The sequence below is a fragment of the Diceros bicornis genome, chromosome 2 (assembly GCF_020826845.1).
Source record: "Diceros bicornis minor isolate mBicDic1 chromosome 2, mDicBic1.mat.cur, whole genome shotgun sequence".
Classification (NCBI taxonomy): domain Eukaryota; kingdom Metazoa; phylum Chordata; class Mammalia; order Perissodactyla; family Rhinocerotidae; genus Diceros; species Diceros bicornis.
The window spans coordinates 49,819,411-49,846,411 of record NC_080741.1 but is presented as its reverse complement, the minus strand read 5'-3'; the positions used below and the strand labels follow the sequence as shown (position 1 = coordinate 49,846,411).

Below are 27,001 nucleotides of genomic sequence, written 5' to 3'. Positions count from 1 at the left end.
ATATGTTGAAATCCTAACCCCCCACGGTGATGGTACTAGGAGGTGGGGCCTTTGGGAGGTGATTAGATGGAGAGGGTAGAGCCCTCCTGAATGGGATTGGTGCCTTCATAAAAGAGGCCTCAGAGAGCTCCCTTGCCCCTTCCTCCAAGTGAGAACACAGGGAAAAGATAGTCATCTCTGAACCAGGAATCAGACTCTCATCAGACAGAATCTGCTGGCACCTTGATCTTGGACTTCCCAGTCTGAACTGTGAGAAATAAACTGTGTTCATAAGCCACTGAGTCCATGATGTTTTGTTGCAGCAGCCTGAACGGACTAAGACAGCGCTCCACCTCCCTTTCTCTAGCTCTGCCGGACCCCTGTCCCACAGTGAGAGGCAGGGCCACTGTTAGCCACTGCCCCATCTCAGGGTGTTTTGTGAGAGCACATGCCCCTGGAGCAGAGAAGGATGAGCCAGCTTGGATGGGCCACGCTCCTCTGAGGCAGAAGGTGGCCTCGTGTGTGGGAGCTGCCAGTTCCAACCCTCAGACCAGGCTATCTGCCAGGCTTGCCCTGAGCCAGGGGTGAGCCTGCCTGGACCGGGGTGTTAGGATGACCACGGGGATAGAGGTGTCAACCCAGGGGGCAGGGTGATGGGGTGTCTTCAGCGCTGGGGTTCCCGGAAGACTCCTTACCTGGCTTCCAGAAGGAAACCGGAATTTGTTGGGTGCCTACTGTGTGCTGAGGTCTGCCCTGGGCACTGTCCCCGCGTCGCCTTACCTGGTCCTTAGTTAGGAGTGAGGATCCCACGGGCAAATGAGGAAGCTGAGGTGCGGGGAAAGGCTGTGTCGGCTTCCCGGCAGCACACAGTAGGCGCTGTGCTAGGATGCAGACTCCCGTGGAGAGCTCCTGGGGAGCGAGGGCTGGGCACTGGGGGGCGAGGGGCGGAAAGTATCCCGGGAACAGAAGGCAACTCCGGTGGTCGCCGGGCGCCCGCCCGCGTCCGGGAACCGGGTCGGAGTTTTCGCGCAGACACTGGACGTGGGCCTGGCCCGGAGGCTGGGAGGGGCGCCCGCTTCCCCTCTCTTGCCTCGCCTTCTTCCCCTCCTCTCCTTCCCGGGCGGGGTTCCGGGAACCGGCCGGGGCGGGGCGAGGAAGCGGGTGGCCGCCCGGGTCGCTGAGCGGTGTGGCTGCACCACGACCCTGGTGCATCTGTCCGTCTGTCCGTCCGTCCACCCGCCCAGCCATGGCTGCGCTGACCCCCGCGCCACGGATCCTGTTGCTGGTGCTGTTGCTGCTACCGCCGCCTCCGGGTGGTGAGCCTTTGGGGAGGGCGGGAGTTTGTTCCGGCCAGGGACGGGGGTCAGCCACGTCCGCGCCGTCTCTGGAACGTGCCCAGGCAGCGCCAGCCCCTCAGTGCCTCCCATCGACACCTAATAACCCCGAGGCATTCAGCGACCCCACGACTGACCTCTCCTCCACCCAGCACCCCTCTCTGTCTGAAATGACACTGCCCAGACCCCAGGCAGCTGCCACCATTGTTCTGCCCTGGAATGGTGGGGTGGGGGTCTGTCTTCTGATGGTCCAAGGGATTGGGTCCCCAGAGGCTGGGGTAGGATTCCCTGCTTAGCCTTAGCGGTGTGGGGGGCGGGGCGGGATGCTGGGAGGCCTGGCCCCTCCATCAGAGGCCTTCCCTCTCAGGCTCTGTTTACTGGCTGGGAGCCCCCATCGCTGCCTCCATGGCACTTGTGTTCCTGAAGAGGGCTGAGACTGCCTCCAGGGTTGGAGGAGACACAACTAACTGTGTGTGTTGATTGTAGACTGATGATTCACAGACCGGGGAGGCCAGGCTGGGTGCCTTTTAAGAGTGGGAATTAGAACAGACCCCACCCCCCAGCCATAGTTAGCTGAAGATCCCTCTAGGGTGGGTAGCTTCCAGGAGGGGAAGGGCTTTATTTCCTGGGGGCTGGGATGAATCTGGAGGACCTGGGGTGGGAAAGTGAGAAGGTGAAGCTCTGATCCCTGGTCCGGTGAGGTCTGGAGAGCCGTGTCCAGAGTGTCTGGGGGTCAGAAGAACTTTTGTGTCGTGGGCTCTTAGCCCAAACAGGGTCACCAGTGTGTCTTCAGCCCCAGCTTAGAAGCTCCGGCTGGACTGTGCCTGTAAAGGCTGTGAAGACCCTGCTGGAAGGGAGTCACTGAGCTACCCAGTAGCATGGGCCATGCTGACCATACGTGCTGTCAGGTGGACTGCTGGCTGGGCTGAACCTGTTAGTGGTCTGATTCTCTGCCCCACAGCTTTGCCCAGAGCAGGGTTCTACCTGGAGCTACCAAGAACAAAACACGCCCCCTAACCCCAACCCATTCCTAGTTATCTCTTCTCAAGGAGGTCACTCAGTACTTCTGTCTTTGGGCATAGCTCTGCTGATGGCCCCAGGGTACACGATATACTGACCAGGCTGGGTCTCCAGAGTCTGAGTGCTGTGCCGTGACTGTTTCCAGGTGGCATAGCCACACTTCAGGGTTTATTATCAGACCTATCCCCAGTCTACTGTAGTCATCTGGGCCTTGCTGGACTGGGTGTTCCATTTGGGGTCTGTCTAGGCAGAATCTAGGACTGTCCCCTCCTGCTGGTGGGCTCTAAATCTCTGCTAATGTAGCCTAAGGATGCATGGGAACATTTGGCTGTAGCATCTCCCTGGAAGTTTGCAAACCTTGTGGTCACCCAAAGCCCTTGGTCATTTTCCACACTTGTCAGCCAGGTTCCCTCAACATGACGTTGTATACTGAGGCTCTGTGCTTACCCCAGCCTGTGGGGGTGTCCTAAGATCCCAACTCTGTGGCTGAGAGCCTTGTGATGGGTCTGGGGCTTCAAATGGTGCCACTGCCGTGGAGCCCTGGCCCCTGAGGGCACTGACATTTCCTAGGCACCTGCTGCAGGCCCAGCCCAGGTCTAGCTAAGTGCTGCATGGACGCTTATGTGGTGGGTGTGACTGTGGCCGATGGTGAACTGGTCAGGAGACAGCCTGCCGTGAGGGTGTGGTCTGTGAGGGTCGGGACCCTGAAGTTGTGGGTTGTGGTGTCCAGCAGGAGCTGAGGCTGCTGTGGCTGAGTGGTGGAAGAGGGAATGAGGATTAAGAACTGGGCGGCCCAGGGCCTGGTCCTCGGCAGCTGGTTGGGGGTGTTACTGACCAGTTACTGCTGGACTTGGGCGGCTTCTGGAGGAGGGGGCCTGGAGTAAGGCCTTGAAGGAGGAGTAGATTTGAAGGTGGGGGATGGGAAACAGGCAAAAACATGGACAGAGTGTGGATAGGGCCAGAAAGTTGGGGTGACCTTCAAGGCTCTTTGCAGTCAGGACCCTGCTTTGTGGACTCCGGACTTGATCTTGAGGCAGTGGGAACCAAGGATGCTGTGGCCCGGTCAGACTCACATTTAGAAAGTTCGCTCTCGGCCTGGCCTGGTGGCGTAGTGGTTAAGTTCGTGCGCTCCGCTTCGGCAGCCTGCATTCACAGGTTCGCATCCCGGGCGCCGACCTACCCACCGCTTATCAAGCCATGCTGTGGCAAGTATCCTATATAAAGTAGAGGAAGACAGGCACAGCTGCTAGCCCAGGGCCAATCTTTCTTAGCAAAAAGAGGAGGATTGGCAACAGATGTTAGCTTAGGGCTAATCTTCCTCACCAAAAAAAAAAAGTTCGCTCTCCCATCAAGAGGCAAGCAGACTAGTGGGGAGAGAGGGAGCCCAGTTGGGTGCCTCTGCTGTGGCCCAGGGGAGAGGGCAAGGCTGGTTGGGCAATGGCCAAAGGTGGCCAATGACTAAGATGGCTCAGAGATGGTCCAGGATGCTTGTGCCTGCTGGTGGTGCTGGGGAAGGGGCTGTGTCGGCTGGCACATGGCTGAGACCTGGCCCTGTGGCCACAGGTAAACAAATGTTTCTCTGCTCCAGCCCATGGTGAGGTGTGTATGGCTTCCCGTGGACGCAACCTCTTCCCTGAAATCTGTCCTGATTTCTGCTGTGGCACCTGTTACTACCAGTATTGCTGCTCTGATGTGCTGAAGAAATTTGTGTGGAACGAGGAAAGGTGTGCTGTGCCTGAGGCCAGGTGCGTAAACCAGTAGTCACAGGGTAGGTGGCTGGAGCCTGCCCCCAGCGGGAGCATGCGTGGAAGGGAAGTAGCCCTGCTCTTCTGGCCTCTCAGCCCTCTCAAGATGGTGGCAGAGTGTTGGGCCAGGGGGGTTGGGGAGCCCCTGTTCTGGGCTGGACTCCCTAGACTCTGCTTAGTCACTTGCCCCTGTCTCCCACACTCTCGAGGGCTCCAGCTCACCCAGCCTTGGGCTGAGCAGGTTTCTCAGGGGTCAGTGGCCTCTGCTGGCCCTGTGGCTCAACCCTGGGTGTGTACTTGTACAACATGTCTTTAGGACGGGCACCTTGGTGTGAGTGTACCCCACAGGATGTGCATGTACTGGGGGGGAGGGGCGGATGTTGTATGTGATTTGTGCAGGTACCATCTTGTGGGCACTAAAGGGCACTGTGCATGGGTGTGCGTCCCACTGTGTGCCATGCCTGTGTCCTCTTTGCGTGGCCTATGGATTTACACCGCGTCTTGGGTTTAGACTGTTTCATGGGCTGGAACCAGAGTTCCAGGCCCCTGCATGTGTCTCCCTTTGCCACATTCTCTGTTTCTTTTGTTTTGGGCACAGGTATAGAGGGTTGAGATGTTCATCCTTCTCAGCTCATGGCAGGTGATCATCACTGGTCTGGGCAAGACCAGCCCCCCGACTCTCTCTCTTTTTTTTTTTTGGTGAGGAAGATCAGCCCTGAGCTAACATCCATGCTAATCCTCCTCTTTTTTTTTTTGCTGAGGAAGACTGGCTCTGAGCTAACATCTATTGCCAATCCTCCTCCTTTTTTTTCCCCAAAGCCCCAGTAGATAGTTGTATGTCATAGTTGCACATCCTTCTAGTTGCTGTATGTGGGATGCGGCCTCAGCATGGCCGGAGAAGCGGTGCTTTGCTGCGCACCCGGGATCCGAACCCGGGCTGCCAGTAGCGGAGCGCGCGCACTTAACCGCTAAGCCACGGGACCAGCACCCCCCCCCCACACTCTCTTATATATTTACTTTAATCTCTCATTCCATTCCCCTCTCACCCCATAGGCAACCAGTCTGCCGTATCCTTTTGATTGTTTGAGTTCTTGCAAAGTCTATGTTGTTTTGTGGGCACGGTGAACCCCCTTACTTTTTGCATTCAGTGCAGTGTTTGTAAGAACCATGCACATTGCTGTGTGTACATCTGGTCCATGCCCACCACTGATGTGTCATTCTCTGTGCTGTGAGTCCAAAACTTGCTATCGTAGATAGACTATGATACTACATCCACCTATACTTCCTCCTACCTCCTTTTACGGAGCCATGTGAGAATTTCTTGGAAGTGTACGTGGGAGTGAATTGCCAGGTGAGAGACATGCATGTAGTTACCGACTAAGGACTTTCAAACTGCTCTTGGGAAAGGCGACACCAGGCTGCATACCTGCCAGCCACACCTGAGGGTTCCTGATGGATCATATTCCATCCTTTTACTTTCATCCTTTTGATGTCCTTATATTTTACAGCTGTCTTTTTTTGTTTTTTAATCCATTCTGGTAATTTTTTTAAAAAACAGGAGCATTTATTCCATTAAAATTATTTTTTTTGTGAGGAAGGTCAGCCCTGAGCTGATTCCAATCCTCTTTTTTTTTTTTTTTTTGCTGAGGAAGACTGCCCTAGGCTAACATCCCTGCCCAACTTCTTCTACTTTATATGGGACACCACCACAGCATGGTCTGGCAAGTGGTGGGTTGGTGTGCGCCTGGGATCTGAACCTGCGAACACCCGGGCTGCTGAAGCGGAGTGTGCGCACTTAACCGCTGCGCCACCGGGCCGGCCCCCATTTAAATTTAATGTAATTGGTATTCTGGGATTGTATTTGCCATCTTATTTTGTACTTTTATTTATTGCTCCTATTCCGTATTTCTTTCTTTTTCACTTACTGTATTGTTTTGGTTTGTTTTTATTCCATTTTATTCTTCTACTGTTTACTTCTTCTTTTCCATTCTGTGTGCCTTTATTCATTTTTCTTGCCTCATTGCACTGGCTGGAACCTCTAGTACCTTGTTGAATTGAACTGGTGAGAGCAGACATCCCTGTCTTGTTCTCAATTTTAGGGAGAAAGCGTTTGCTATTAGGTATGATGTTAGCTGTAGCTTTTCATAGGTCCCTTTATCAGGTTGAGGAAGTTCCCTTCTATTCCTAGTTTGCTTGGAGTTTTAATCATGAAGGAATCTTGAATTTTGTCAGATATTTTTCCTGCATTTGTAGAGATGATCATATGATTTTTCTACTTTTATTCTGTTAATATGGTAAATTACATTGACCTTGTGTTTCAAGACTATTTTATCTGAGCAGAACTTAAGTTGATGGTTATTTTCTCTTAGCATACTGTCTTCTGGCTTTCATTATTTTGTTGAGACATCAGCCAGTTGTCCCTCATTTAAAAGATATCCTTTTTTCCCTCTGAAAACTTTTTAAGATTTTTTTCTTGTCTTTGGTAATCTTCAGTTACACTATGATGTATCTAGGTATGGATTTCTTTTTATTTATGCTGCTATGGATTTGTTGAACTTCTTAAATCTGTGGTTTAGTGGCTCTCATGTGTTCTAGAAAATTCTCTGCCATTACTTTTTTTTTTTTGAGGAAGATTGGCCCTGTGCTAACATCTGTTGCCAGTCTTCCTCTTTTTTCTTTTTTCTCCCCAAAGCCTCAGTACGTAGTTGTATATCATGGTTGTAGAGTTGTAGCTCTTCTATGTGGGATGCTGCCTCAGCATGGCTTGATGAGCGGTGAGTAGGTCTGCTCCCAGGATCTGAACCGGTGAACCCTGGGCTGCCAAAGCAGAACACATGGACTTAACCGCTGTGCCACTGGGCCAGCCTCTTGCTGTTACTTCTTTAAATATTGCCCTTCCTCCTTCTCCTTTCCTTCTGGAACTCTGATTAGACATATGCTACATCTTCTATTCCAGTGTCCATGTCTCCTAGTCTCTCTTCCATATTTTCATGTCTGTGCTGCATTCTGGATAATATCTTCTAACCTCTCAGTTTGCTCAATTCTTTCTTCAGCTGTGTCTAATCTGCTGTCAAACTCATCTATTGAGGTTTTTTTTTTTTTTGAGGAAGATTAGCCCTGAGCTAACATCTGTTGCCACTCCTCCTGTTTTTTTTGCTGAGGAAGATTGGCCCTGGTCTAACATCCGTGCTCATCTTCCTCTACTTTATATGGGACGCCGCCACAGCATGGCTTGATAAGCAGTACATACGTCCACGCCTGGGATCTGAACCTGTGAACCCTGGGCCACCGAAGCAGAGTGTGTGAACGTAACCACTATGCCACTGGCCTGGCCCCTTGAGGTTGTTTTTTGTAGTGTTATACTGTATTGTAAAATATAATTCACACACAGAAGACTGTGCAAAATAAATGTACAACTCAGTGATTTATCACAAAGCAAATATCTGCATAACCACCACATACGTCAAGACCTACAACTTACCAGCAACTCAGAAGCCCCTTTGAGCTGACTCTCAATCACTGCCTCTTCTCCCAGCCCACAAAGGTAACTATGATTCTAGCTTTTATATATCTTTGCTTTTCTTTAGAGTTGTAATACCCAAGTATGTATCCCTAAATTCTATAGTTTGGTTTTTTTTAGGGGGGGAGTAAATATACTTTCTTGAGTTGATATATATCAAACATATATAACAGTACACAGATCTTAAGTATACAGTTAAGTGCATTATTACAATGTAAACACATCCATGTAACCACCACCTAAGCAGGTCAAGATAGAACACCATAGCACCCCAGACGCCCCCTTATGTTCCTTTCCAATCAACATCCCCACTGTTATCCCCAAAGGTAACCATGAACCTGCTACACCTATTGTATATATTTACAGACACGCACATGAAATCGTACATATATTGCCTGTTGTTTTGTATCTGGTTTCTTTCTCTTAATGTGAGTTTTATCCATATTGTGTTGTTTGTTCATTTCCCTTGGTGTAAGGTATTAAGTTTTAAAACACATTTTATCCATTCTAATGTCAGTGGACATCTGGATTGTTTCCATTTTTTTGTCTATTACAAATAATGCTGCTGTGAGCATTCTTGTACCTATCTTTTCGTGCACATGTTTATGCATTTCTTTTAAGTGTATGTCTAGTAGCAGATGTAAGTAGAGATCAAATTTCATTTTTTAATATGGATATCCAATTGACCCAGCACCATTTATTGAGAAAAGTATCCTTTTTTCTATCACTCTGTGGTGCCAACTTTGTTATCAATTGAGTTTCCATATATGCGTGGTCATGTCTGTAGGCTCTCTATTACATTACATTGGCCTATTTGTCTATCTAAAGCTAAATAGACTGGGGCCAGCCCTGTGGCTTAGGAGTTAAGTGTGCGCACTCCGCTACTGGCGGCCCGGGTTCGGATCCCGGGCGTGCACCAACACACCGCTTCTCCGGCCATGCTGAGGCCGTGTCCCACATACAGCAACTAGAAGGCTGTGCAACTATGACATACAGCTATCTACTGGGGCTTTGGGGGAAAAAAGGAGGAGGATTGGCAATAGATGTTAGCTCAGGGCCGGTCCTCCTCAGCAAAAAGAGGAGGATTGGCGTGGATGTTAGCTCAGGGCTGATCTTCCTCAAAAAAAAAAAAATAAAGCTAAATAGACTAAAACATACTCGTAATTACTGTAGCTTTGTAATAAGGTTTGATATTCTTCTTCAATATTGTCTTAGTTATTTTTGGCCTTTTTTATTTCCATATAAATTTTAGAATCAGCTTGTCAATAAAACCTTAGATTGTATTGACTTTTATAGACTATTTTTGTAGAATTGACATTTTACTATATTGAGTTTTCCAATTCATCAACACAGCATATCTCCCTATGTATTTAGGTTTTCTTTCATTTGCTCTTTTTTTTTTCTTGGTGAGGAAGATTGGCCCTGAACTAACATCTGTTGCCAACCTTCCTCCTTTTTTTTTTTTGCTTGAGAAAGATTAGCCCTGAGCTAACATCTGTGCCAATCTTCTTCTGTTTCGTATGTGGCTCGCTGCCACAGCATGGCTGATGAGTGGTGTATGTCCATGCCCAGGATCTGAACCCGCGAACCCCAGGCTGCTGAAGCGGAGCATGCAAACTTCACCACTATGCCACCGGGCCAACCCTTTGATTTGCTCTTAATTATGTAAAAGGCTCATGTATCTTTCACTGAATTTTTCCTAGGTATTTTTTTGTGTGTGTGTGAGGAAGATCAGCTCTGAGATAACATCCATGCCAATCCTCTTGTTTTTGCTGAGGAAGACTGGCCCTGGGCTAACATCTGTGCCCATCTTCCTCCACTTTATATGGGATGCCGCCACAGCATGGCCTGACAAGCGGTGTGGCAGTGCGTGCCCGAGATCCGAACCCAGGCCGCCAGCAGTGGAGCGTGCACACTTAACCGCTATGCCATGAGGCTGGCCCTGGTATTTGATTTTTTTGACAGGACTGTGAGTAGTATAGTTTAAAATTTTCACTTTCTAGTTATTTATTGATTTAGAGAAATATTATTATTATTATTTTTTTTGTGAGGGAGATCAGCCCTGAGCTAACATCCATGCCAATTCTCCTCTTTCTTTGCTGAGGAAGACTGGCCCTGAGCTAACATCCGTGCCCATCTTCCTCCACTTGATGTGGGACACCGCCACAGCGTGACCTGACAAGCAGTGCGTCGGTGCGTGCCTGGGATCTGAACCCGGGCCACCAGCAATGGAGCGTGCGCACTTAACCGCTACGCCATGGGGCCGGCCCCAAGAGAAATATTATTAATTTTTATAAATTGACCTTGTATCCAGAGACCTTACTAAATTTACTTATTAGTTTGAGCGATTTTAATTGAAGCTTCTTTAGGATTTTCTACAAAAATAGTCATGTCATGTGCAAATAATGACAGTTTTATTTCTTCCATTCCACTTCTTATACTTTTTATTAATTTTTCTTGCTTTATTGCACTGGCTAGGATCTCTAGTACAATGTTGATTGAAAGTGGTGATAGACAGCATTCTTTTCTAGTTTCTGGTCTCGGAGGGATGGCTTTCATCATTCCACCATAATGTTGGCTGTAGTTTTTTTTTAGATACTCTTTATTAAATTAAGGAGGTGTCTGCTATTCTGGTAGTGATACTAAAACTCTTTTTTATAAATCTTTGATGCTTTTTAAAGGAACATATTTCTTCTGGGTAAATATCTGGAAGTGGAATTGCTGAGACATTGGGTGCATGTGTTCAGATTTGGCAGATACTTCCAAACATGGTTGCACCATTTATACTCCTACCAGCCACGTATGAGAGCTCCAGCTTATGCTACATCTTCTCCAAAACTTGATATTGTAAAGCTTTTTTTGTTTGTTTTTGTTTTTGGTTTTTTTTGGTGAGGAAGATTGGCATGAGCTAACATCTGTGCCCCTCTTCCTCTATTTTATATGTGGGACTCTGGTACAGCATGGCTTGATGTGTGGTGCATAGGTCTGCACCCAGGATTTGAACCTGCGAACCCTGAACCGCAGAAGCGGAGCCGTGAACTTAACCACTACGCCACCAGGCCGGCCCTGTAAATCTTTTTTTTTATTTGAGGTATAATTATGTACAGTAAAATGCACAGATCTTAATGTTTCAGTTTGAAACATATATACACACACACATATATATATAATATGTATAGTCATATATAACACTTCAGTCAAGATATAGATCATGAGGGAGCCGGCCTGATGGTGTAGTGGTTAAGTTTGCACACTCCACTTTGGCGGCCCGGGGTTCGCAGGTTCAGATTCTGAGTGTGGACTTAACACACCACTCATCAGGCCATGCTGTGGTGGCATCCCACATACAAAATAGAGGAAGATTGGCACAGGTGTTAGCTCAGCAACAATCTTCCTTAAGCAAAAAGAGGAAGATTGGCAATGGATGTTAGTTCAGGGCCGATCTTCATCACCAAAAAAAAAAAAAAAAGATATAGATCATTGCTATTTCCTAGAAAAATTTTTTTTTGTATTATTTTTTTGTGTGTGTGAGGAAGATTAGCCCTGAGCTAACATCTGTCGCCAATCCTCCTCTTTTTGCTGAGGAAGACTGGCCCTGGCCTAACATCCATGCCCATCTTCTTCCACTTTATATGGGATGCTGCCACAGCATGGCTTGACAACCAGCGCATTGGTGTGCACCCAGGATCTGAACCCCAGGCTGCCGCAGTGGAATACGTGCACTTAACTGCTGCACTACTGGACCTGCCCCCCTAGAAAATTTTAATTTAATTTAATTTAATTTTTTTTTAAAGATTTTATTTATTTATTTTTTTCGCTCCAAAGCCCCATTAGATAGTTGTCATAGCTGCACATCCTTCTAGTTGCTGTATGTGGGACGCGGCCTCAGCATGGCTGGAGAAGCAGTGCGTCAGTGTGCGCCTGGGATCCAAACCCGGGCTGCCAGCAGCAGAGCGCGCACGCTTAACCGCTAAGCCACGGGGCCGGCCCAGAAAATTTTAATTTTAGTAATTTTGGTGGCTGTTTTCTTTTAAGATTTCAGTCTTTTGAAATTTATTGAGATTCATTTTATGACCCAGCATATACTGTACTGTGGTGAATGTTTCACAGGTACTTGAAAAGAAGGTATATTCTGCAGTTGTTGCATGTAGTGTTTTATAAGTGTCGATTAGGTCAAGTTGGTTGATAATAGCGTTTTCATTGTTTCTATCCTTACTGGCTTTTGTCAGCTTGTTTTATCAATTACTGAGAGACTACAGATGTTTATTCTTCTTTTAGTTCTGTCAATATTTGCTTCATGAATTCTGATGCTTTGTTATCAGGTGCATACATATTTAGGATTGTTTTGACTTTCTGAGGAATTGCTCATTTTATCATATGTAATGTCCCTTTTTATCTCTTGTAATACTATTGTAAACCCCAAAGACAGTATTTTAATTGTTTTTGACAGCGAATATTTATTTACATTTATCCATATACTTATCTTCTCTGCTGCTGCTTATTGCTTTCTACGTCTTTAAGCTTCATCTGAGATCCTGTTCCTTCTACCTTTAATGCAGGTATGCTGGTGTCAAATTTTCTTGTTTTTTGTTTGTCTGGAAATGTCTTTATTTCATCTTCCTTCTTAAAGGATATTTTTCCTGGATGTAGATTTTTAGGTTGGCAGTTATAAACTTCTTTCAGCACTTTGAAGCTTTCATTTCCTTGTCTTCTGATATGTGTTGTTTCTGTTGAGAACTCAGCTGACAGTTTTATTATTGCTCTTTTGCAAGCAACATATCTTTTCCCTGGCTACTTTTAAGATTTTTCTTTTTGTATTTGGTTTTCAGCAGCTTTACTATAATGTGCCTCGGTGTGGTTTTCTTTGAATTTATGCTGTTGGGGTTCACAGTATTTCTTGAATCATCGGCTTCTTGTTTTTCATAAGTTTTGGAAAATTTGCAGCCATTATCCCTTTAAAGATTGCTTTTGCCCCATTTTCTCACTCCTTTCCTTTCAGGACTCTGATTACACCTATGTAAGACCTTTTGTAAACTGCATTCCGTATTTTACCTACTGTCTTCTTTATTTACATTTACCATCTTTTTGTGTCTCTGGGCTTCAGTCTACATATATTTGTTTGGACCCATCCTCCAGTTCATTAATTATATCTTTAGCTATGTCTAATAAATTATTAATTTGTTGTATTATTTTTTAGTTATAGAATTTTTATTTGTTTCTTCTTTTATATTTCAAGTTCTGCTGAATTGCTCAATCTTTTCTTTAATCTCCTTGAACAGTGTATGTTTTGTTATTTTAATATCAGTGTCTGATAACTTCAATATTTGAAGCCCCTGTGGATATATTTTTTTAACTTTGTGGGGAGTGTAAGAGATTGTTACACATGTACATGTGTTAAATGCAGGGGTGAGTTTAGGACTTCCCAGCTGCTGGGGCACTCCTCTGTTTTATCTTCCCTCCACTCACGGTTCCCACAGCTTACCAGGTCACCACAGCTTGCTAAATCGCAACAGAGTTTCTCCTTCCTGCCACCCTACAAATGCCCATAGGACAGGCTGCTTGGGGCTGGTGCCAGGCTTGCTTTGGTATCATTTCATACCCGTTGGAGAGTTTTTTTTTTGTTTAACTCCTTTGTGAATCTTCCCATCCTGGTAGAAATTAAATTCCTCAAAGAGAGGCACGGTTTCTTGGTTATTTTATATTTTACAACTCCCTACCCCATCACCCGAGTACAGAGAAGACCGCAAACCTGCTAAGCTGAAATGGAAGAAACGATCCTAACACAGTTGAAAGGCCTTGAGGCCATTCATGGTGGTGATAACTATATCCCAGGGCCCTGTGGGGAGCTGTAAGTTAACACAGTCTTGGCCTTCCAGGCTCATAATCCAACTGGACAAGCACAGACCCTAAACCAACCTAATACCAGCTGGCCAGAGCAGAATTTCCCCCAGTACCTTGCGGCCTTTGAGAAAAAGCAATTCTCAAGTATATTCGGGAAATGCCAAATTGAATAGAGTTCATTTAGATTCCTTTTCAACGGGAATTCTCAGAGCCATTAATTCACTACTGTGCAGTCTAAATCTCCAAGAGAGAGCTATGATAAACAGTATTCTCAAAGTTAGTTCACCATGGAACCCTTTCCAGAGCATTCTGTAGGACTGGTGTTCTTCAGAAGACACCTTGAGGGGCCGGCCCGGTGGCGCAAGCGGTTAAGTGCGCGTGCTCCGCTGTGGCAGCCCAGGGTTTGTGGGTTCGGATCCCGGGCGCGCACCGATGCACCGCTTGGCAAGCCATGCTGTGGCGGCGTCCCATATAAAGTAGAGGAAGATGGGCACGGATATTAGCCCAGGGCCAGTCTTCCTCAGCAAAAAAAGAGGAGGATTGGCAGATGTTAGCACAAGGCTGATCTCCTCACCAAAAAAAAAAAAAAAAAGAAGACACCTTGAGAAAAGCCCTTCTTGAGGCATAATCCAGAGAAATCTGTATTTGGAAGCCCCTGTGGATATTTCTATTGTTGATTGTTTCTGTTGTTTTCTATTCATGTTGTCTAGTGTCCTAGTGTTCTGGAAAATTTTTGATTGTGTGCCTAACATTGTATTTGCAAAAGTGATTGTGGAAATTTGGAGCTCAGGACTTCCTCCAGAGAGAATTTATGTTGCTTTTGCCAGGAACACGAGCACTCTAAGATCACCTTGCCTAGTTGCAGAGACTGAGATGATGAGAAGCTGAACTGTCCACTCAGTTTCTCCCTTCATCTTAGCGGGGAGCTTTTCAGGTCCCAGCCCAAATGAGTGGAGTCATCAGGGCCTCCCCAGCTGGTAGGCTCTGGATCTAATCTCTACCGCCTGAGGCTTTCAGAAGTTCAGCTCAGTGTCTCAGTTGCCCCCTGAAATTTCCTAATGCCCCAGGAGAAAAATGGCCCCAGATGCCAGGCTCAATTCCATGGATCTTTCTTCCCAGCCTCCCCACCACTGTATCCAGCTCGGTATTCTTCACTATATCAGTGCTTGCCAAAACCTGCATACTGATTTTAAAAAAAATATTTTCTCCTCAGCTTTACTGGTTGTCTTTCAAATTTGTTAGGGTGTAGTTGTTCCTAATGCTGTTAAATTTTATTTTGTGTTACATTTAATTTTGAAAATTTTCAATTAAGTACAAAAGTAGAGAGAATAATGTAGTAACCGTGTATATCTATCACCTGCTTCCATAGTTATCAACACTCTGACACTATTATTCTGTATTCCCCTCACCATTTTTTTTTCTGGATTACCTTAAAACAAATCCCAGGCATCATAAACATTTCTCCTTAAAAGTTAGTTTTTATCAGTACAAATGAGTCCTTTAAATATAACCACTATATCAATAACACATTTGGCACAGTTAACAGTAATTCATTAATAACTTTCAATACTTGTCTGTCTTCAGTTGCCTCCACTTGTTTCAAAAATGTCTTTTCATGGGTGGTTTTTTCAAATCATAATCCAAACAAGGTTATTATTTTTTAAATGTTTGTTGTACCTATAGTTATTTCCCCTTTCCTAGTCTGTATTTTTTCCTTTTTATATCTTTTCTCCTTTTCTGGCTTAGTCTTGCCAGAGTTCTACCAGTTTTGGTTTTGTTCCTCTTCTCTCTTATTTTCTGGGGCTGTTGTCTTTTATTTTTGCATTTACTTTTATTTTTTAATTTTTATTTATTTTGCCATTCATTTTATTTATTTTTGTTTTTGTTGCTGTTGAGGAAGATTAGCCCTGAGCTAACATCTGTGCCAATCTTCCTCTATTTTGTATGCGGGTCTCCATCACAGCATGGCTGATGAATGGTGTGGGTCCATGCCCAGGATCCGAACCCGTGAACCCAGGCCCCTGAAGCAGAGTGCTCCAAACTTACCCACTATGTCACGGGGCCAGCCCCAAGTATTTACTTTTATTAACTCTTTCCTTATTTTTTGGGTTTGCTCTATTTTTTCCATCTTCTTGAGTTCAATACCATCTCACTATTAAAGATGAGAAATTCTCCTCTATGAACTACATTAACTGTTTCATGAATTTTGACCTGTAGTATTTTCATTATCATTCAGTTTTACATATTTCTTTTTTTTTTTTGAGGAAGATTGGCCCAGCACTAACATCTGTTGCCAATCTTCCTCTTTTTTCTTTTTTCTCCCTAAAGCCCCATTACATAGTTGTGTATCATAGTTGTAGATTTGTAGGTCTTCTGTATGGGATGCCACCTCAGCATGGCTTGATGAGCGGTGAGTATGTCTGTGCCCAGGATCTGAACTGGTGAACCCTGGGCCGCTGAAGTGGAATGCACGAACTTAACTGCTACACCACCGGGTTGGCCCCTACATATTTCTTAATTTACTTTATGATTTCTTATTTAACCCATAGGTTTTTTTTTTATGCCTTGTTAATTAGTCTCCCAAGGTATGACTTTTTTTAGCATTTCTTTTCTTTTTTTTTTTTTAACTTTATGGCATTGTACTCTTCTGTTACTGATTTCTACCGTCATCCCATTGTGGTCAGAGAAGATAATTTGTATGGTAGCTATCTCTTCAAATCTATTGAGACTTGTTTTATGGCCTCACATGTGGTCTCTCCTGGAGAATGTCCTGTGTGCACTTGAAAAAATGTGTGGCATTATAGCCTGAGATCCTGGTGTGTGTGAAATCCGTCCTGAGGAGGCCATCAGGGCTACCTCTATGGCCCAGTACAGGGTTGGCTTTTGTGCATGTTCTGTGTGTACACTAAGGTAGTGTTTGTTCCTGGGGTGCTGGGTGGGGTTCAGGTGTGTTAATCCTGAGGTTTCTTCTTTGCAGTGGGCCTACCGACATGGAGCCACTGGAGCAGCTGGGCTCAGCGCTGAGGTTTCGCTCCAGCTTGGATGGAGATCCCATGTCAGGGTAAATAAAACCTGCAGGCTGGGTGCATCTTCCTGGCAGAGGTGACAAGAGGGCTCTGGTGGGCTAGGGCAAGGGCTGTGGGGACTGGGATGGCACAGCGTCATTGGAGTGGGACCCCAGGGAAGCTGTCACCATGTCTGACCACAAAGACCCTTGATCCTTGTGTTGGGAAAATGTGTGCTCATCATTGTGCTAGGGATAGGGGTGACTGTGGTTGGAGGTTGACATTTGAAAGGCCAAGAATGAGGATCCATATTGGCCTAGGTGATGGGGTAGGCACAGGTGACTGATGGGTGTAGGTGATGGGGAGGGAGTGACAGTGATGGGGGTGATGGTGGCAAAAGGCAATAGTGATGACGCAGTGGTGGCGGGAATGAGGTGATGGGGGCTACAGTGCTGAGTGTATAGTGATGGGGCAATGGTGATGGGGGCAGCGGTGGTGGGGATAGGATGATGGTAGATGGTGGCAGTAGTGCATGGTGATGGTAGAGAGGCTGATGGTAATGGGGTGACAGGCAGGAGTATGATGATAGGAAGTGATGGTGGTGATGGTGGTGGTAATAAGGGGTGACAGTGGCAGGGAGATGTGATAGGGATGCTGATGGTGGGTATATGGTGATGGGGTAATGGTGGCAATGGTGACAGTGATGGGGGCGATTGTGGTGCAGGGTGCATGTTGATGGGGTGATAATGGTGGGGCAAAGATGCTGGGACAACTGATGATACATGGTTCCCGTGTCAAGGTTTGTGGGTCGTGTTTACCGTGTCAGGGGCTTCCTTTCAGGGGGCCAAGGAACAGCCCAATCTCCCAAACTCCAGCTTCCTTGGCCAGGTTCCTGCCCTTTCTTGTGGCCACCGTTAACAGGCGTCATGGCAAACATTTCATGTGGATGGAATGGGCATACAGCCGCTCGTGTGTGTTTTCCTGGTGGAGTCTGTTCCATGTGCTGTCTGCCCCCTGCCCTGGTGGATCTAGAAGCCCATCTCAGGAGAAGTTCCACCCTGGCCTGGTTGCCCCTTTGGAGGATGAGACTTTGGGCTCCGGGCCTGCGTGGGGGGCCTGGGTTCTTGTCCTGCCCCATCCTGCCCAGGGTGGGTATGGGGCCTCACTGGCTGCAGTGGAATCAGAGCAGGGCTCCTGTTAGTGGGGGAGGGGAAGAAGTGCAGCCTGTGCCCCCTCCTCGGCACCTGGGGCTGGGCCTTCTCACTCTCTTCTGCTGGCTGAACTAGCCCCCTGGGTTGGTCTGAGACTGAGACCTTGAGTGCCCCTCCCTCCACGTCCAGGGAGCGCCCCTCCTTTGCTGAGGCCCAGAACTGTGGGCTTTCAGACAGCCCCACGGGAGGTTCCGACCTCCAGCCAGTGTGGGCCTGGAGGCAGCCCAGGAGTGGGCCTCATCCTGAGGGCAGTGGGCACCATGGAGGGTTCTGGGAAGTGTTGGGGTCTGGTGTTTTAGGAAGGAGACCACTCTGGTTGCTCCATGGAGGATGAAAAGAGTGGACTGGGAGGGTGTGGCAGACGGCCAGTGGGAGGCAGCCTTGGCTTCTTGGTCCCACGTATTGGAGGCCAGAGGGAGACGGGGCTTGATGGGGCAAGGTGAGGCTGGAGACTGGGCATTCAGCAACTGCCTACTAGGAAGGTGGCTGGAGTGGCAAAGGGTAGGTGGTACCCTGGTCTCTGCTCAGGTGACAGGGTCAGAGATCTAGCCCTGTGTGGGGATGCAGGATGAGGAGTGGTTTTGGGGTGAAGGGCTTGGATTTGGGTGGGATGAGTGTTTGAGGACCGAATCTGAGAGTCAGCAATGTTTGAGGAATGGCCACAGGAGGAGCTGAGAGGTTGGGTTCAGGGAGGTGGGAGGAGATAGGAAGGTGGCCTGGTCTGTATTGAGAAATGTGGGTTCCACACCATGGACGCCATGGCGCCCTTGGCAGGAGCCATTCAATTGAGTGGATAGAAGAGTGAGTTGGAAGTGTGTATGGGGAGGTGAGCGTAGACAGCCCCTTGGAGAGATTTGGCTATGAACAGATGAGGAGTAAGACGGGAGTTGGAGGAGAATCAGGGTGAAGAATGGCTCCTTTTGCACTGGTGGAGACTTGAGCTGGGAGTGGAGAATGGGGACAATGCAGAACAAGGTTCCCTGAGGGGCGTAGGAGGAGGAGTGGCTTCTCCGGGCTGTGGCTGCAAGGAGGTGGCTGGGGCCAGCTCAGGAGGGCCTCTCCCTCCCTGAGGGGTGCGCAGAGATCTAGGTCTGGTCAGCCTGACCACACGCCGTGGTGTGCACACCACTGCACAGCGTGGGCATGCTCTGCTGCCTCCCTGCTCCAGCTCCGCCCCTCCGCCTTCCACCCAGGCCATCTTGCTCACCCATTGGGAAGTACAGATGACTGGAGTTATGCTCCCCTCCCACTTGCCCCCCCACCATCTCATCTCTCCTCTACTTTCTGAGCAGAGCCCCAGCCTCTTGCATAGCACCTGCCTTATATAGGTTGAGGGCTTGAGAAGCAGGTGCTGGGAGCGTAGAGGGACAGGGTCACCAATGACACCTCTCCCTCAGGTGGGCGTGAATGCCCTCAGGTGAATGCTGCCTGTCCCCGCCCCAAGGAGAGGTCTCTGTGTGCTGCCACTGTTGTTGTTTGTCCACTGGAGTGTTGCCTTGGGGTCCAGCTCCTGCTGCCCAGGCTGGGGCTGGGAGCTCCGGGGAAACCCTGACAGGGGAAAGACCCCATGTGCCAGGGACCCGCACCAGCTCTGCCCCCAGCCCCCACCACTGACCTCCTGTTCCTCTTCATTCTTGGACCCTCGCCCTCAGCTCTCCCTCTGGGTAACTCTTTGGCTTCCCCAGGAACAAGGCACCGGGTCAGAGCACAGGGATCCAGATGAGTCCACATCTGCCTGGCACAACCTGGATGGGTGGTGTCCTCCTTCAATATGGGCACCATGTTCCCCATAGTGTGGCCATGTTACCTGTGGGCTCAGGATTGGTTCAGGTGTTCTGCACCCACCCCCTGCCCCCACCTGCACTTTGGCAGGTGAGTGCTGTACTGCCCTGTTGAACACTCTGTGGCTGTATCCATTCTTGGCTTGTTCTCTCCCCAGAGCTTCCTTGGTTCCCTGTCATGGTTCTTTTGGATCTTGATTTCATTGTCCCTTCCCAGCTCTTTGCCACTCACAGGATGGTTGGGCAGGGCTGGTGTTTTTTTTTTGGTGAGGAAGATTGGCCCTGAGCTAACATCTGTTGCCAGTCTTCCTCGTTTTGCTCAAGGAAGATTGTCCCTGAGCCAACATCTGTGGCAATCTTCCTCTATTTTGTATGTGGAACACTGCCACAGCATGGCTTGATGAGGGATGTGTAGGTCTGTGCCCGGGATCCGAACCCGTGAACCCCCGGCTGCCAAAGTGGAGCGCGCGAACTTAACTACTACGCCCCTGAGCTGGCCCCAGGGCTGGCGTGTTTTTAAGCACCTGAGTGGTAGAACTTCTGGCTATGGGGCCCAGGCAGGCCACTCCTAACCCTTTACCCCAGCTCTGCTGTGACAGTGCAGGGGAAAGGCAGGGAGGTCCATTAGGTGAGGTGTGGGCTCCAACCCTCACAGTGTCCTTTCTGCAGCTCTCACGCTCTGTCACAGCTGGTCTGCTGCCTTGTCAGCATCATGATGAGGGTGCTGGTATCCAGCAGACGGCTGTTTCACAGTCTGAACAGTGGGAGTCTTCGGCCTCCTGAGGGCCGCCCAATTTAGCCGCACCACGAGCTCCCTGCCTAGGCTCTTGCTCTCCTGGCCTTCTGTCTCCTCCTGTCTGGGTTGACTCCGCTTTCTGAACTTGGCCCTTGGACTCCTTGATCTGCAGGGTATCCCCAGCCTTGGGAAGCCACAGTTCTTTCTCTCAGAAGTGTCGTTCTGTTAGTATTGTGGCCTGTTGTGGTCACAGGCCTCTGCCACATTGTGCAACCACCTCTCAAATACTGCGCTTCCTCAGAGCATCATGCCTGGCTTTCCTACTAGGTGTTGCCCATGGAGTCCTTGAGTGAATTTATTCATTCGTCAGATACTTATTGAGCACCTACTGTATGCCAGGTGCTGGAGATACAGTGATGACCCAAAGCAGGTGCAGTCTGTGCCTCCATGAATCCACAGGCCGGAGGCAAGATGCACGTCAATCAAATGCTCACACAAAGGAGTGTGTGTTTATAAACTGAGGTAGAGGAACTTGATTATGTAAGCGCATTTGTCAAGGAGCCTGACCTCATCTGCATGGTCAGGGAAGTTTTCCCTGAGGAAGTGATATTTTGAGCAGAGGTCTGAAGGGTGAACAAGAATTAATTATTGGGGGGTGGAGGAAGAGAAGGGTGGATCAGGCAGGAGGAACTGCATGTGCAAAGGCCCTGAGGTAGGACAAAGCATGGTGCTTTCAAAAGCTGAAAGGAGGGTGATGTGGCTGGAGCACAGAGGAGGGAGGGTGGGAGTCCTAGACCACACAAGGACTTTTATTTTATTTAGACTTTTAAAGATTAAAATTTGCTTTATTACAATAAGTTTTACTATCTGGTGAGACAAATCCTAGATTTTTTTTCTTCTTTTATTGTCGACTATAATATATACACAGAAAAGTACAGATACAACACACATACACACGGAGTTTAGCAAGTAAATTATACAGCAAATTCCTGTGTGATCCCAGGAGCTGCAGGAGCCATAGTAGGCTTTTGAGCAGAGAGTGATTTTGAGCAGAGACGTGATTGGACCTGGCAGTGTGGCCAAGGGAACTTGAGGAGGCATCTGCATGTTCTTGGCGAGGCAGGTTAGTGGCTTGGAGCATGCGCTGGTGGGAGAAGAGGAGCTGAGGGGACGGGGTGGCAGGAGTTGTGTGTCATCCGGGGCCCCAGGGTCTGCTGGTGGGTCTAGATAGCTGAAGGTGCCCAGTGGGAGTGTGGTTTGGGCACACTGAGGCACATTGAGGCGGGGACATCTCTTAGACCCATGGTAGCACTGTCCTGGACAGTGGGGTTGACGGGTCACCATAAGAGGCCAGGCCTGGGCAGGCGAGGCTGGGGAGGCAGCTCTGGGAAGACGGCCTGAGCGCCTGGGCCCTCCCTGCTCCTGGCCCCTCTAGGATGCCAGCGCCTAGGCAGCTGGGGCCCTGGGCTGTGCTGTGTCTTTAAGAGGGCCTGTGTCTGTCCTTCCTTCCACTGACGTCAGGGATAGGGGAGGGCCGAGGAAATTTGCTTTCCTTTTCCTAGAAAGGGGAGGAGATTAAAACTGAGTGGCCCATGGTGGAAAGAGGGGAACTCCAGGGCTGCAAGAGGCCCCTGAGTGAAGGCGGAGGCTAACATGGGGTGAGCTTGGGCGCCATACTGTGTGCGCGTGCGTGTGTGTGTGTGTGTGTGTGTGTGTGTGTTTGTGTGTGTGTGTGTGAGACAGAGACAGACAGAGACAGACAGAATGAGAGTGAGAGAGAAAAAGAGTGATGATGATGGCTCTGCAGTCGCGTGTGACTGATTATGTATGACCGTCTGGGCTGTGAGGTGGAAGCCCCTCCACCCAGGGTGGGGCCTCCAGAGGCGGTGGATGCCCCACAGCTCACCAAGTTCCCTTCCTGTTTTAATGTGCTTGGTGCAGTTGCCAAGCATTTACCTTTTATTAAAAAAGAGCCTGGCCTCCGGGAAGGGGAGGCTAGCAAGGGGCTCTGTCTGCCCTTGAAAGCCAGTTTTGGTGAACTTCCCACCAGGGCTGCTTTCTCAAAGGGCAGGCCCTCCACTCTGTTGAGGTCCTTGCCGTGGGGCCTGCGTCAGGCAGGAAGGCCTCCTCTTCTAGAAGGCAGGGCCACCTCCAGCCCCTCCATATCATCCTTCTGGCTCTGTTCACCCACCTGCCCTGCTGGTCAGAGTGTGGAGCCCAGGGAGGTATGTGAACAGCTGGTGCAGGGCTTGGCACCCGCAGGCTCCCATCACTCCGAGGCCAGCAACCGTGCCCCGGGCTGTGAGCCGTCCAGCGCGGGGACTGTGTTCACCGCGTGCCTCTCCTCGCTGTTCTGGCCACACTGGCCTCCGCTCTCCTGGAACTTCTCCCCGTCTTTGTCACCTGTGCTTCCTGAATCATTTTACCTTCAAAATCTGCTTCCTACAATGGACTGTGGCTCCCAAAGGCCAGGAGTTGGTCTGTCATGCCCACTGCTGTTTTTGGCTCGAACTACACGGTGCCTGGCTTGTGGCGTGTGCTCAGTGACCATCTGCTGATCGGTTGGTGAGGTGGACAAGACATGTGTATGGGGGGAGGCATTTGAAGAACTTCCTCCCAGGCTCCTGAGGGTGGGGCAAGGGGGGCAGACCCTGGGTGCCGTGCTTTACGTAGACTCAGAAACAGCCCATTTTACTCTTGAGGAAACTGAGACTGAAACAGGTTCAAGCTACTCACCTTGAAGTTGCTCTGTTTGTGTTGACCAAAGTCTCCTCTGGGAAGAGGAGTGCCCTCTGGGAACGGGTGGGTGTGGACTGCTGGTCCTCGGTAGGGGCAGAGGCCCTGGGTCACGACTGGCTCTTTGGCAGGTTCGGGGCGACTGTAGCCGTTGGCCTGACCATCTTTGTGCTCTCTGTTGTCACCATCATCATCTGCTTCACCTGCTCCTGCTGCTGCTTGTACAAGATGTGCCGTCGACCACGTCGTAAGCATGCCCACCCCCACCCTACCCCACTCTGACTCCTGTGTGCAGGTACAGACCACAGGGTGGCAAAGGGAACTGACCAGGGCCCTGATTTGGCTGAGCTGGAGGGAGGGGTGACAAGCCTGAAGGTCCTGACTGGGATTCTCTTTGCAGCGGTCGTGACCACCACCACGGCCACCACTGTGGTGCACGCCCCTTACCCACAGCCCCCAAGTGTGCCGCCTAGCTACCCTGGACCAACCTACCAGGGCTACCACCCCATGCCCCCACAGCCAGGGATGCTGGCAGCACCCTACCCGACGCAGTACCCACCACCCTACCCAGCCCAGCCCATGGGCCCCCCGGCCTACCATGAGACATTGGCTGGTGAGTACCACTACCAACTCTGACCCCGCCTGACCCCCCGAAGCTCCGGCCTCTGCCCCCTCACACCGCAGCCCGCTGTGCCCACAGCCAACCAGTGTCCTCTTTCTTTTCAGGAGGTGCCGCCACACCCTACCCTGCCAGCCAGCCTCCTTACAACCCGGCCTACATGGACCCCCCGAAGGCAGCCCCCTGAGCACGCCCCTGCATCTCTGGTTGCCACTTGATATGTCGTGTGTGTGAATGGGTATGCAGGCACGGTCCTTCTCTCCCCGTGCGTAGTGTGTGTGTCCAGTTTGTACACAAGGAGTCTTTTGATGCTGATGAGGTGGGGAACAATCCTTGCCAGAATTGCTGGGACCATATTTTGTTCTCTTCCTCACTTGAAATTATGCTTCCTTGAAATCTCAAGCAAAATTAAAAAAATGGGTGAGAGTTCTTTTCCAGACCACCCCAGGGAGACCAGTTGTGGCTCATCACACTAGAATAGCACAGCTTTCTGTGGGCAAGCTGCAGACGTGTTCTTGGCAGAACGGTTAGCCATTGCTCGAGGCCATAGCTTGTCCCCAGGGTGTGCGGTACCCTTGGAAGAATCAGAGCCATGATGCAGGCAAGTGGGTGTGGCTTGACACCTGCTTACGTAGGGTTTCAATCCTTTTGGCAGATGTCGTATAGATCCTCGGAGCCTGTACCATGCCCAGTGGAGGGTGGGCAGCCTTCTGATAAAACAACTTGAGCAGAGCCACACCCACCCCTAATAATGTCTGCCTGGACTGCCCTGCATCCTCCCTGGGACCACCGGGAGGGCCACATCCACCCACAGTTCTGGCTTCCCTTGCTGGCCCTGGCCCCCACCACAGGTGGGCAGGGTGGTCTCTGTCTACCTACACACTCAGGTGTCCTCCCTGCAGTGTTTTTGTTTACTTTTAGCCAAATATTTTGCCTGTTTTCTGTTTCAAAATGTGTGTGATAGTTGCCGTGAGGCTGACACCCCTGGGTCCTGGAGGGAAACTGGGCCACAGAGGAGAGGCACCATCTGACCTCTGATAGTTCCTGCTTCCCCTGACACCAGCCTCACAGAATATCCAGCTCCTGTACACTAGTCGACACTTTGTCCTGGCAGCGGGGACACCTGGGCCAACAGGCCGTCTGGACCAAAGGTGGAGGGGGGCCCTGGGTGGCTGCTCTGGCCCAGACATGAATACCTCGGTGTTCCCTGTTCCTCTGTTAATGTCTCACCAGATCTGTCTTAGCCTTGTACTTGTTCACGTATTTTTGAGAGTCTAGGGTCTGCACCCTTGTTTATAATAAATGCAAACATTTGGAGCTGCTGCCCCCTTTCTTCAGAGCCTTGGCTGCTGGGATTCGGCATTAGGCTAGGTACCAACGCTTGGATTTCCATGTTTTCCCTACTTTTATTGGGCTCAGACATCTGACCATCCTGCTAGGGTGGGTGAGGGACAAAGACTGTGCCACTCTCTAGGCCCCCTCCCTAGGTCCCTGAATGTGGGCAGAGGTGCAGGAGGCTCTCAGGCTGCCAAGGAGGGTTAGAGGCGAGTGACCACTCAGTGCTGTGGGGGCTTTATTAGTCAGACTCTCCTTCTTGGCCTACTGCCCAGGTGTGGCCAGAGACAGCCCATACAGTGTGGCTACTGCCAAGGTCAGGAAGGCCAGCAGGCCCAGTGGGGCCAGCAGTCCCTCCCTGGGTGGGGCTCCAGGGCTCTGCATTGGAGGAAGGGCCTTGGGCCTCCTGCCCACCTCAAGGTTGGGACTGGTGTCCTTGGCTCTGGCCAGGGGTACAGTGGCTATGGCAGCAGATGGCCTTGGGTTGGCTCCAGTAGAGGCTGTGACCCCGTACATTGGCTTGACGGTGCTGAAGGGCCTGGCGTGAGCATCCACCCACTGCAGAAGGGCCCGCGGCCTCCACTGACAGATGCTGAGCAGAGCTAGGACGTCACCCTCGGCCGTGTGCGAGTCTGGGGGGGCCTGCCCATACAGGCGTGTGTAGATGCTGCCCAGGCTGTAGCTTTTCCTTGGGCCATGCTCCGAGGGGCTGCCAGCTCGCTCCAGGGCCTTCAGGGCAGCAATGCTATCCACACAGAAGGCGCCGTCCAGAGCACTGGCAAGGCCCAGCACAGCGAACTCTGCCTGGAGCAGGGGGAAGTCGTAGCGGTCACCGTTGTGTGCCACGAGGCACCAGGGCTGTGGCTGGCGCTGCAGGAAGGCTCGGAGCAGGTTGCCCAGGTTGGCATCGAAGCGTTGACGCCCATGCGCTGCCAGCATAGCTGTGCTCAGGCCTGTGATCTCGCTGGCTGCGGGGCTACAGGCCTTCCCTGGAGCCACGCACAGGGAGAGCTTGTCCACCACTCGGGGTGGTGGGGGAACTGTGGAAGGAGGCCCCTGAGGGGTGGGAGGGCTCTCCAGGGCACATCTGTGGATGGCCAGCAGGCACAGCTCCGTGACCTTGGGCTGGGAGAATGGCAGGCCAGTGGCTTCCAGGTCCAAGAAGATGAGGGTCTGCACAGGACCCGGGAGCAGGGCCTGCGAGCCCATGGTGGGTACCTGCCGCTGAGCCTGGGAAAGAGCATGGGGTGGGGAGTGGGCATGTGAGTGCCCCAGTGATAAAATCCAAGGCAGGTGGGGGTGGCGTGGGCCTCCCCTGCACAGGCAGGCACTGTTGGTGAACTCCAGGACCCATTTTCAGGACAGGAAGCCAGAGAGGGTGGTGGCTTCCTTAGTGGCATCAGCACACTCAGCTGTCTGTCTGGGAAGGTTTGGCTCCTCCCCTAATGCCCACTTAGTCTGGCGGGGTTCAGGGTGGGGATAAGGGAACCTACCCTATCCCCTTGGGGGTCCTCACTTACCGAGTAGCAGGCAGGCAGCAATGACTCGGGGCGCACACTTTCTGGCTGATTCTTGCTGCTGGCAGCAGTGGCGGGAAGTGAAACTCAGCCTGAGCCCGCCCACGGCCTGGCGTGAGCAAAGCCCGCCCTGCTGTCAGTCTGCCTGGTCTGCCCCTCTCTTGCCAACACCCCTCCTTCCCCAGCACCCCTCTGCTCACAGTGACTCCTCAAAGGCCTTCTCAGATCTATAGCTGTGTGCCTGCTGGCAGGCACAACGCACCAGAGCCCTCACGCCCTCACACCAGTGAGTGAGCCAGCTGGGAGGACAAGGGCAGTGGTGCCTAGGCTATTAGGGAAGGCTAGCTCCAGGATTCAAGGCTGCCAGGAGCCCCTGCCGTGGCCATTTTGCGCCCACCCCTTGGCCCCACTTTCCCAGGCCTCCCTGGTTTAGGCCTGGGCTGAGGGCTGCCTCCTTCCTTGTCACACAATGGTTTCTTCCCATGGCCTCAGCCCAAAGCGATGACTCAGGGCAATTCCACAGGGAGGGCAGGGCTTCTTCCTCAAAGCAGATTTGTTACCATGGGGACCGAATCTCAGCTCCAGCCAGGGACAGGAAGAAAGATCCCAGCCTTCCCTGGGT

The 27,001-nt window shown here is 50.4% G+C and overlaps 2 protein-coding genes across 4 annotated transcripts; one reads left to right on the top strand and one right to left on the bottom strand.

Annotated features, from left to right (window-relative positions):
- The first annotated feature begins 1,211 nt into the window (after positions 1–1,211).
- SHISA5 (shisa family member 5) lies at positions 1,212–24,844 on the top strand. Of its 3 annotated transcripts, XM_058557620.1 has the most exons (6): positions 1,212–1,295; positions 3,922–4,078; positions 16,417–16,500; positions 23,040–23,155; positions 23,309–23,521; positions 23,635–24,844. In XM_058557620.1, the coding sequence occupies exons 1-6, from the start codon at positions 1,226–1,228 to the stop codon at positions 23,712–23,714; spliced, it is 720 nt and encodes a 239-aa protein (XP_058413603.1). In that variant the 5' UTR covers positions 1,212–1,225; the 3' UTR covers positions 23,715–24,844. The 3 variants fall into 3 exon arrangements, with proteins under 3 accessions (XP_058413603.1, XP_058413612.1, XP_058413621.1); XM_058557629.1 differs by lacking the exon at positions 16,417–16,500; XM_058557638.1 differs by lacking the exons at positions 1,212–1,295; positions 3,922–4,078; positions 16,417–16,500 and adding an exon at positions 21,246–21,830.
- TREX1 (three prime repair exonuclease 1) lies at positions 23,853–26,997 on the bottom strand. The gene is made up of 2 exons (XM_058557608.1): positions 26,383–26,997; positions 23,853–26,092 (listed from the first exon to the last, which is right to left on the bottom strand). The coding sequence occupies exon 2, from the start codon at positions 26,069–26,071 to the stop codon at positions 25,127–25,129; it is 945 nt and encodes a 314-aa protein (XP_058413591.1). The 5' UTR covers positions 26,072–26,092; positions 26,383–26,997; the 3' UTR covers positions 23,853–25,126.
- Between the last annotated feature and the right edge of the window lie 4 nt (positions 26,998–27,001).